This window comes from Pezoporus occidentalis, unplaced genomic scaffold (assembly GCF_034315485.1).
Source record: "Pezoporus occidentalis ecotype Australia unplaced genomic scaffold, CSIRO_AGI_Poc_V1 ctg2, whole genome shotgun sequence".
NCBI lineage: Eukaryota > Metazoa > Chordata > Aves > Psittaciformes > Psittacidae > Pezoporus > Pezoporus occidentalis.
In genome coordinates, this window is record NW_026913855.1 from 14,835,509 (window position 1) to 14,845,738 (window position 10,230).

General features: G+C 39.5%; 1 protein-coding gene across 1 annotated transcript; it reads right to left on the reverse strand.

Annotated features, from left to right (window-relative positions):
• Positions 1 to 244: 244 nt before the first annotated feature.
• On the reverse strand, positions 245 to 8,179 carry STMND1 (stathmin domain containing 1). Its single transcript, XM_062617661.1, is given in 9 exon segments — positions 245 to 281; positions 283 to 389; positions 392 to 465; positions 955 to 1,024; positions 1,027 to 1,071; positions 4,862 to 4,944; positions 4,947 to 5,012; positions 7,187 to 7,367; positions 8,096 to 8,179. Coding segments are annotated over 9 exon segments (747 nt in total).
• Between the last annotated feature and the right edge of the window lie 2,051 nt (positions 8,180 to 10,230).

A 10,230-nucleotide genomic window follows, 5' to 3' on the forward strand; every position in this document is an offset into this window, starting at 1 on the left:
AATCTGATAGAATCATGATAACTTGTATGTGCTCAAACTTAGTGACTGACTAGTTACTAATTTGCTTCTTCCTGACTCATTTGTTCTTTTACTTTCAATTGGTCTGCAGTAATTAAGGCTTGATACAGTTTTTCCAGGTGATACAGGTAGCAGTGAGACTCAGCTGTGCCTCATGGTAAATCACTTACACTCCAATAAAGACAGCTGCAGGGAGCAGGGGATTTCTTCATTTTTGCAAGACAGCTTAGATCCAAATTCTTTCATCGATGCAGCTGTAAGTTATCAGACACAATGACAGAGTTCTCGGTATAATTGTTTGTGGCTTCTACTGCAATTGTTTCCTTCAGCAGTATCCCTGGTTTACCATCTAAAGGTGAGGGCTGAGGGGGATGTCTGTATTTCCTTGACTTTTGAAACTTGGGCAGTCAGTTTCAGTCTGTTTCCCTGTAGTTTGGTGGGCAGTTACTGCAAAAATATGTGATGTCGTGTGGCATTTTCTTCAATTGCTCTTCCCTAGCCTAGAAGAAAACAACAAAACCAGCGATGCTGTGTAATGAGGGAAGTAGGTATGTGTCAAACACATGCAGCAGTTCTTTCTGTCTTTCTACCCAAATGTGATCAGGATGTTATTCCAGTCAGCACTGAATTTAGTCAATTTACACTGGCATCTGTGGAAGATGCATCTTTTGCTATAGGGAAAACAAGACTTACCCAGAAATTGCCTCTTATGCATATGTTTAGAGTAATATCTCAGGCTTTCAGCAAAAATAAACGTGGACCTCTAACATCTTGGAGACGAATGTAGGACCCACTGTGTTGTCACTAATTAGGTTTTGGTAGCAGGTTGTTTATTAACTGCCTGCATTTGCTTGATTTATAGAAAATAGAGGGGTTTGGTGATAAAGTGAGTAGTGGATAATACACAGCAGAACTAATGACCTGGATTTTTTTATCTTGCTTTCAGCAGAATTTTCATGTCCTTCATTGTAGAATCACCTACTTCCTTGTTTCCAAATGATTTTTTTTTTCCAGCCTAGCTGGTGGTTTCTTCAGTGTCTTTTCCAGGTGTCTCTGTACAGATATTAAAAGCTTTCAGCAAAGTATATTTTGATGTTGGGGTAGCACTTTGCTGATTGCCTTCTGCTTTTTTTTTTTTTTTTTATACTTGGAGGTGATGGACTACCAAGGAAAGCCTAGAAATAATGAAGTGCTAATAGCCTGAGTGCTTTCTGTGAGTGAGCGTTGGCTACACTGAGAATTCTCCTGTTCTGCTGAGAGATCTGTCTGTATGCTTGCAGTGTTGCTGTACACCCAGCAGATGTGGGGATTTGGTAATGAAGCCGAAAGTATTTAGGGAAGTTACTTTTACTACTGGAGAGATCTAAGAATGGTTTTGTTAGGGCTTTGTAACCATAATACTGCTGGCCTCTGCTGCATACAAGTTAGCAGCTGAGTCTTAGAGCTCTGCTGCTGAGGGTAGAACTTACTCCTGGAAAGATGTGGTGATCAGCCAGGAGGCTGAATTCTACCGGTTTCTGTATGATAAACCGTTTTAGCAGTGATAAACCCACACCAAAGACCTAGGGTTGAAATAATCCCTATCCTGTTACAAGTTTCCTGAGTTATCTCCTCTCCAGACTTTTATTGCCATAAATAACTCTAGAAGTCAGGCCTCACTGCCAGCAGTGTTAAGTGCTGCAAATAGTATAGAAGATGACTCATTTAGTGAGATGAAGGTGGAGCATGAATCAGTAAGAAGAAAACTGATATACAAAGGAGACGTTTTGAATGCAGATGACACAAAAATCTGAACAAAGCAATGTTCAGTCATCATAAAAATGAAACAAAAGACTTTTTCAGTAGGGGAAAAAGAAAGAAAAACTCGTCTATCTAATGACAAAGGCCATTCTAGCGAAAGCCTGAAGTGGAGAGGTGTTGCGTACTGAGCATGTCATTCCTTATTCAAGATAAACTGTGGACTGCATGAGAAGAGATTAATGGAAGATTCTTCCCAATATGTCCAAACTAAAGAGAATATTCAGCAAGCAGGTTGCTTTCCAGGTTGTTCTTTGTCTATATAAACTGAGAAAAGAACTTACCTTTGAGCTAAACAATTTTTGGAGGTCAGGAGTCCTCATAGCTTTGACGAACCCACACTGAAAGTTGACAGCAATAGAAATGCTAAAATAATAATCTGTGTGCATCCCTTGTAAATGATAACTCGGAAGTGGATAAAATTCCCATAGACAGTTTAAAACTACAGGTTTTGGTCCTTTCGCTTGCCCTTGCACACATATGAGTGCCTTTAAAGCCAGGCTTTGAAAATAGGTACCCGCAGATACACTATAGCTGCTGGTTCACTAGTGAACTGAAGTGTTCAGTGCTCCCTATAATTCAACTCCTGCCACTTCTTGGGAGTAGGGGTGTTTATTAATTAAATAAGCACCCTCAAGAGCTCAATGTAACTCTTGAGGGGTGAGGATTAAACACTTTCATATTTAACATCAGTTATGATATTTTGGACATTTGGAAACAATTCTTCACTGAGACATCACTCACTGGAACAGACTCCTCAGGGAAACAGTCATGGCACCAAGCCTGTCAGAGTTCAAGGAGCATCTGAATGATGCTTTTAGTCATGTGGTTTAGTTTTAGGTAGCCCTCTGAGGAGCAGGGAGCTGGACTTGATAATCCTTATGGGTCCCTCCCAACTTGAGATCTTCCGTGATTCTATGTAATCTTAGGTGGAAGCTCTGGCTTTGCTGGCATTTGTAGTAAGGGCCACTGTTAAAATTGGAGGGGATGGTTTATCCTGTGGTATGTATGGCTCTTCCTTAGCTTTATTATGCTAGAACCATAAAATGTTGTTCTGAAAAGTACTGCTTCTTTAAGGCAGTAACACTTGGAAGCAGGTATAGCAAGGTATCTTAACATGTACTGCTAGGAGTCCACTTTTTCAGTGAAAAGTGAGGGATGGTCAGAAGACTAAAGGCCTCCAGCATAGCTGTTTCACAGTGTTGACAATGGCAGGAAATCCAGGGAAGACAGGTAATGCTGTCATGGCTTAAGGGGTGCAGATACTTATACAGACAGAGCTATACTCATGAAAGGAAAGCTCTTGTGCGGATATCTGTCTGAAATATTATTGTAAAAATAATCTCAAACTTGGTTGTACTTGCCTTTCATGGTGATGTGACGTCTGTGAGCTCATTTCTTCATTGAAGTTAGTGCTAGACCAGAGTTTAGAATAAAGCTATTCATGCCTATTCCTGGTCAATTCCAAAATTTCAGATGTGAATTTACGCATGCGTTAATGCCCAAAATCCAGAGCTGCGTGTTGTAATTTGGAATATGTCTGGGTGATAAATCTTTTCTAGTGTGTCTGTGTTCAGTTTAGTCTCTCTATTCATAGTTAATCTGCTGGATTTGAGCTCTAATGGAATAAACTATTCTTACAGGAGGTAGCACAGGCCAAGTTTTCTATAGCTACTAAGGTAGACCTAATAGTTAACAGCTAGTGACAGATTTAAGTTTTCACTTGTAGGTTACCCAGAAGCAGGCCCAGCTCAAATGTAAAATACCACTTCGAAAAGTTGCCTTTGTTAGTGAAAAGTATGAGGTTCATTTTTAAAGGCTGTACTGATTTTAAAAAGGGGAAAAAAAGAAGTGCCTTCCTCATACTGGGAAGATGGAAATTCTCCAAGGAGAAATAGCACAGACTGAGTTTCTGTCAATAAAAGAGTATGTGTAATTTAATACCAGACAGCTTTTTTAATACAGGAGGAAAAAAAAAGAACAGATACTTGCCTATTTTATGAAGGGGGAAAGATACAAAACCGTGCCTGCAGTATGTTACCTAAATTTAGCCACGAAGGAGATAATCCTCTCAGATATCAAAAATCTGTCAGAGGGAAGTAAGTTAAAGCTGTGGAAAAGCGGTACTCGCAGACCCTCAATCCCCATTTTCCAAAGTGCTGGAAATGTATCATGCAGCACCAGTGGTCAGACTGTAAGGTGGCACTTGCTTGTTTAGCCCTTCATACAAATTTTTCTGTTTAATCTTCAGTAATGTAAGTGGCTGAGGTTAGAGATGTGTGAATGGCTTATCTCAAGTGACAAAGCTACCAAAAATTGTCCTTGGTTTACGCTTGAGTTGTTCTTGTGTTCAAGCAGTGGTCATGCTTTGGACATGCTTTGGACAACATATCCATAAATGTGTTGAACTTCTTACACACTCCCTGCAGACCTTCTCCCTCCCTCAAATTCCTATCTGGAAGAGACATCTGATCATAACATAACGCTTCACAACAAAAGAATAACCTTGAGTTTGGAAGACAAACTAAGCCTCAGGTTATCATTCAGAATTAAAAGAAGATGGAGAGTATCTTCTTTCTCAAACACTAGTTCTGTAATTTTTTTTTAAATCCATTTTGTATTTTTTTAGTCTGAGATTAAATGTGAATTGTAGATTTCTCAGAAGTGCGAATACTTAGGATTTCTGAGGTCTTAGGTTTTAAGTTTCATTATAAGCTAACAACAGTATTTCTTCTTGTTTCATGGACTTGTTTCTAAGTTTGTGGCATGCAACTTCCAGTGAGCTTTTAAAAGAGCAAGTTTTTAGTACTGTTGCTGCCTCCTTTGTCCCCATTTGAAACAAGCCCAGGAGCTGTAAACAACTGAAAACTGCTGCCAGCTTCTTTTGTATTAGTGTCCCCATAACACAGTTCTCTGTGTAACAACTTGCTTCTAGTCTTAGAGGGGATATGCTTGGATGCTCTGCATGTTCAGAAACTGAATCTTGGGGTGCTCACAGCAGGGTCAGAGCTGTAACAGGGGTCCTGTCCCATATAGTGACATTTACCTTGTTTTCTTACACTTCTCCAGTCCTGGCAGTGGTACTTTGGGTCTTGATTATTCCCTGCATCCTCACATCTTCAAGAATGATGGTTTTTGCCTCTCTGTTTCCTGTAAGAGCCATGATTTACTGATGAACTCACTGATGGACAATGCATCTTTAAAAGATGGAAACCTTAAAACTTGTAGAGCACCTGGCATTCAAACAGAGCTTTGTGATGTGTTTCCAATGCCAGAGTTTTTATTTAAGAGGCTACACACTGAGAATGTCCAGTGGAGAAGGCTTGCTCAAGGCTCTCTTCACTGCTTAAAATTTGCAGTAAGCTTTTTAGTGGCTTGAAGAATGGTGCAGGCACCTAGTTCATTTTCTCACTCTAGTCTATTACACCCAGAGGGGCATATTCAGGAAATAGGGAAGCATATGCTGAAGGCCTGTGAAGTCAATTTTTGAAGATGTTCCCACAGAGGATGTGGGAGCTCCATGTAGGGAGGTCTTTACAGTTCAAGTTCTCAAGGGTTCTGTGATCTTGTCAGAGAAAGCCAGGCTGAGATGGAATAGCACAAGCTACTAAAGGGCCATCTTGTAAAGATCACTATGATCGTTCTGTTAAATGAACCCAAATTTTCATATGCTTTTGTGGTTTGTTTTTTGTTATAGCATTACTACATTTGCGTCTGACCATAAGCATTCCAACACTTAATTATATATTTATAAACAGTTTTTGAGACTAAAAATCAAATTATTTTGATAACCCTTCTGAGTTGCTGTTTAATTTCCACATATTAGGCATGAATAAACAAAGAACAACTTTATTGCCAAGACCCATCAGGTTTTTCAACCCTCAGTTGACAGTTCTACCATCTGCCCAACCTCTATTGACAGAAGTTAGAGCTTTTGTATGAAGAATGCTTGGACTGAATCAAAATTGCAGTTATTTGACATCTGCCACTCTTTGTAAGCAGAGTGAATATGACAATGTTGGCTTATATTTTAGTTGTAAAACAAAATACATAACATCTACCACCTTGTAGAAGCTGACTCCATTATCTGTCCTAAAACAACTGAGACAGTCACTAAAAACACACTAGGGTTCAGCTGTCAGTCAGAAGACTTAAATGTCAGAAGCCAGTATACAGCAAAACATAGCTTGGCAAAAAAAAAAATAAAAGCATGATGAGTGGGCAACATTGACAAGTGATGTGAATTTGTACTGGTTTACTAGTCTATTAATCCAGCAGAAAAAATTATTTGCAATAGCTTGATATGATATAGGTTTTGGTTTTCTCTTGAAACAGAAGATTGAAGCATGATTTCAAAAACTTTTTCTGTTTAGAAATCTCCTGTGAAGTTATCCTTTTAGCAAGTGGGAGGAAAAGGAGCTTGAAATTAGATGAAACACCATTTCAGAGCAAGTAAATAACTGCTCAATATGAAATGAAATCCTTTCATCATGTCCTTCTGTGGCATTGGGAGTTAAGTCCTCTTTAATGAATAGCAAACATGAGTAATTGTTGTTTTTGTGTTTAATTTGAAATATTTTATTACAACCCTTGTTTATTACAAAGAGTAAACAAGCACTGTAAATTTTTCATTTAGTGTGTTTGTGAAATGTAAGCTGTTCCTAGCACTTGAAAAATAAAAGAGTTAAACTACAAAATTAGAGGGTTTAAATGTTCCAAAGATAGTGCTGCTTTTCCATTAGGATACTTGCTACAGCAGTATCCTAAGGCAGAGAAGTTTGGGTTTAAGTGTTTGCTAGTTCCTAAAGGGGAAAATAAAAATAAAAATTCTTAGCAGACCTTTGCTTATCATCATGATGATTTCTGGAGTTTTTATGGTTTTCTCTATATGATAATTGGCCCTGCAACTTTTGGTTGCAAAGTTAAGGAGAAACGTGGTATTTATTTACTGTTCCTGATGCTAGTCAGGGTCACTGTATTGACTGTTATGTTGTAAAAACTTGACTTGTAGCATGAGACTGAGAGCCCCCGCGTGGGCGATGCATCCTCCCAGTGTGCTGTAATCGCACTTAGAGAGGGCTACCCCTGGAGGCAAGGCTGAGTTTGTTCTCTTGGTCTGTTCCAGGCATCTGCCAAGAAAAGTATCTACCCTGCTGCCTATTCTGGTAGGGTTGAGTCATGCTGCAGAACATAATCATCAGCTAGGAAATACTGTCTGCTACTATTGCATGGCTTTAAACCAGTGGTAAGAGCTCAGTCCTTGTGCTGCTGCAGTATGACTTGTTTTTGGATGTGTTGATTGTAGCAATAGAGTTGCCAGATTATTTCCTCCTAGGTCTCCATTTGTGGAGCTGATTCAACTATTGTTTACCTGTGCTTTGTGCATTGCTGCTTTTCTGAGATGATGTAAATCTTTCTGGCAGTTCCTCAGGGTAGTCCCCCTCACTGGTCTGGTCTTCAGGTCTGGCTCTATCCTTTGAAGTGCCCGTTGGCCAAGCTGCCCTATCCTGTGTTGGGATAGTCTCTGTTCCACTGATGCTGTCATTTTTAGTCTACAAGGAAATGAATAAACAAATGAGAAGCTCCTTGGGCTTCTAAACATTTGAGGTGGTATCTAGAATAAAACTGGCAGGTTCAGAGTGAAGTGGAAGAAACAAATGAGAAGCTCCTTGAGCTTCTAAACATTTGAGGTGGTATCTAGAATAAAACTGGCAGGTTCAAAGTGAAGTGGAAGACAAAAGTGTTCCTGGTACTTATCCATGTTCTGTCACAAGTGGATAACAATGGTGAGGAAAGATCTCTTGGAACATTTTGGAAAGGAAGCAACGACCTTAAGCCTAAATGTGCCTATAACCCAGTTGAATATTGGAGTATTGTTTCAGTACTTTAAGTGCTTTCTGTATGTGGATCGTTGGTTAGAAATTTAAAACTGAGCTTTAAATTGGTGCTTGGTAAGGTGTGCACCTTCTAAACAACAGCTTTAAACCTCCAAAGAAGGCAGGACTAGAGCCTAGATATATTCTTGTCTCTTCTGTGTGAGTTGGCTCAAGCCTAAACACAACTCTGCAAACTTCATCCCTGGCGGTGTTCAAGGCCAGGTTGGACAGAGCCTTGGGTGAGATGGTTTAGTGGGAGATGTCCCTGCCCATGGCAGGGGGGTTGGAACTAGATGATCTTAAGGTCCTTTCCAACCTTAACTATTCTATGATTGTATATGTCATTGTGCACTTGTGCTAGGACATCTTTTAATAAACAGAGTCTGTTGGGAAGAAGTCAGTACCTGGCTTTTGGCTTCCTGGTTGTTCTGTAGCTCCTCAGAAGACAGCTGTATGACAGCAGCCTCATTAGAAATACTGCAGCCCATGGTGAAATTGTGACCATCTGCTTCTGCTTGCTGCAAGTCCAGGGAGTGGAAATACCATAGCCTCTTCCTTGGAAGCTTGGTTATCCGTTATCACCATAGAGTCTTAACTGTTGCCAGGGCCTGTTGCTACAATAAATAACATCACATAATGTTTTCTTCATATGTCTTGGCATACAGACATCATTGTCTCTGTCCAAGCACCCTCCTCTGAGTTTGAGAGGGAATGTATTTCTTTTGCACAGCTGGGATGTTTGTTTAAAACCAGCAAATCTGCACAGGTCATTTGGGGTGTTTGTGAACCTCCAGCTTTTTTTCCTTAATTTTTTTATTATTATTATTATTATTTTTTTATTAACAAGATATTGTCACAGAAAATCCACATTTCAGTCTCTGGTTAGATTTCTTAAGTATTCGTCAGCACCATTAGCTATTAGAAAAGATGAGCCCTGAATCTGGAATTCCAAGCAGCAAGGCAAGCTTTTATATGGGAGGACATGTCATCAGGAGTCAGGGACAGTCTGTAACTATGGAAAAATCTTTTAAGCATCCTTTGAGATCATTGTACAATGTCTTGATTACTGTTTGAGTCTGTTTACATCCCTAGAAGATCTCTGTAGGAAATTTAAAAGAAGAAAAAAACAGCTGTGGTTTACAGTTCCAGGAGGTTGTTATAAAAGGTGGCAGAGAAATGTTAAGGCAGTGCTGTCAGTTGAAGATCATGTCTTGGATCACTTGTGCTGAGATCATCAGCTGCTAGAAGAAATAAATTGGTCTTTTACACAGTAAGGCTGGTGGACTTTCAGAATCAAATGAACCCCAACACTGAGGCAGAGTGACTGCTGCCTCAGAGATTACTCTGGATGGGTGGTTGCAGGCAGCCCTACATGTTCCTCTTGTCTTCAGTCTAACCCTCAGCTGTTCTGGTTGGAAAGCTGCAGAAAGTCATTTGCATGGCAGTTAGATGAAAAGTGGTCTTCCCTGCCTCAGGGTGCCTTATTTGACTGTGTAAAGCATTGTCTTAAGCTTACTGTATGCCTTCCAAGTTGTAGCTAGCACTGCTACCCAGCTCAGAAGTCATGTATATGACTGTACCTACCTGCACTCATATCCAGGAGCTGCAAGGAACTCTAAAATGTGCATCCACTGTCTCTTGAGAAACAAGTGTCCTCAGAGAAATGTTCTTTTTTTTCAGCCGTAATTGACAGGGCCCTGATTTTTGTGTCCAGTTTGAATTCACGCAGAATGCAAGTCAAATAACCTTCTACTGTGTGGGTTGGTGCTTGTTGTTGCTGTTCTTTTTTTTTCTTTTTTTTCTCTCTTTAGCAGATGTTTGCAGGTTGTATGTGATAATGCTGAAATGTGATTGCTTCTTGATGTATGGCGGAACATGATGTACAGGCTGAGCTGCTTGTTTGCATTTCTGATTAAACACTTGCTGTGACGGTGCAGTTCTAAAATTTGATTGTAAGAGGTGAAATTTTAATCCTTACAAAAAAGGATTTTTATTTGTTCCTTCAAATGCAGATAAGGTGATAAAATGGAAACTCGGTGTCAGTTATCAAAGTAAGAAAAATTTATTGAATATAAAGCCATAGGCTGTAGCATAATCAAAACCCAGGTAAGCTTTATGATTTATGCTCTACAAAACAATTACTGGCAAATAAAAAGAAAGATAAGTGATAGTGTGAAGAAATAGGAGTACACAGGATGTAACAATGGCCCTCATTCATTCTTCTGAAAAGAACCTTTGTGGATCTCAACAGGATTTATACATTAGAGCCTGATATTTTAATATCTTAAGCACAAGATTAAACTGACATGGTGAACAATATGTTTTGAACAATCAGAGCTACAGGCTTTCATGAGCAGACTGCTCTCATGCTGATGCTGATTGAAGAGAGAAAAATCTTCCTCTCATTTTAGCAGCTTTTCATCAATTATAAAGTTAAAAATGAGCAAGTTTTGCTACAGTCAAAGCACCAGGATGTTCGAAAAATAGAGGATAATACTTCATAAATACAAATATAGGATGTTTCCCGTTAAGAAAGCCC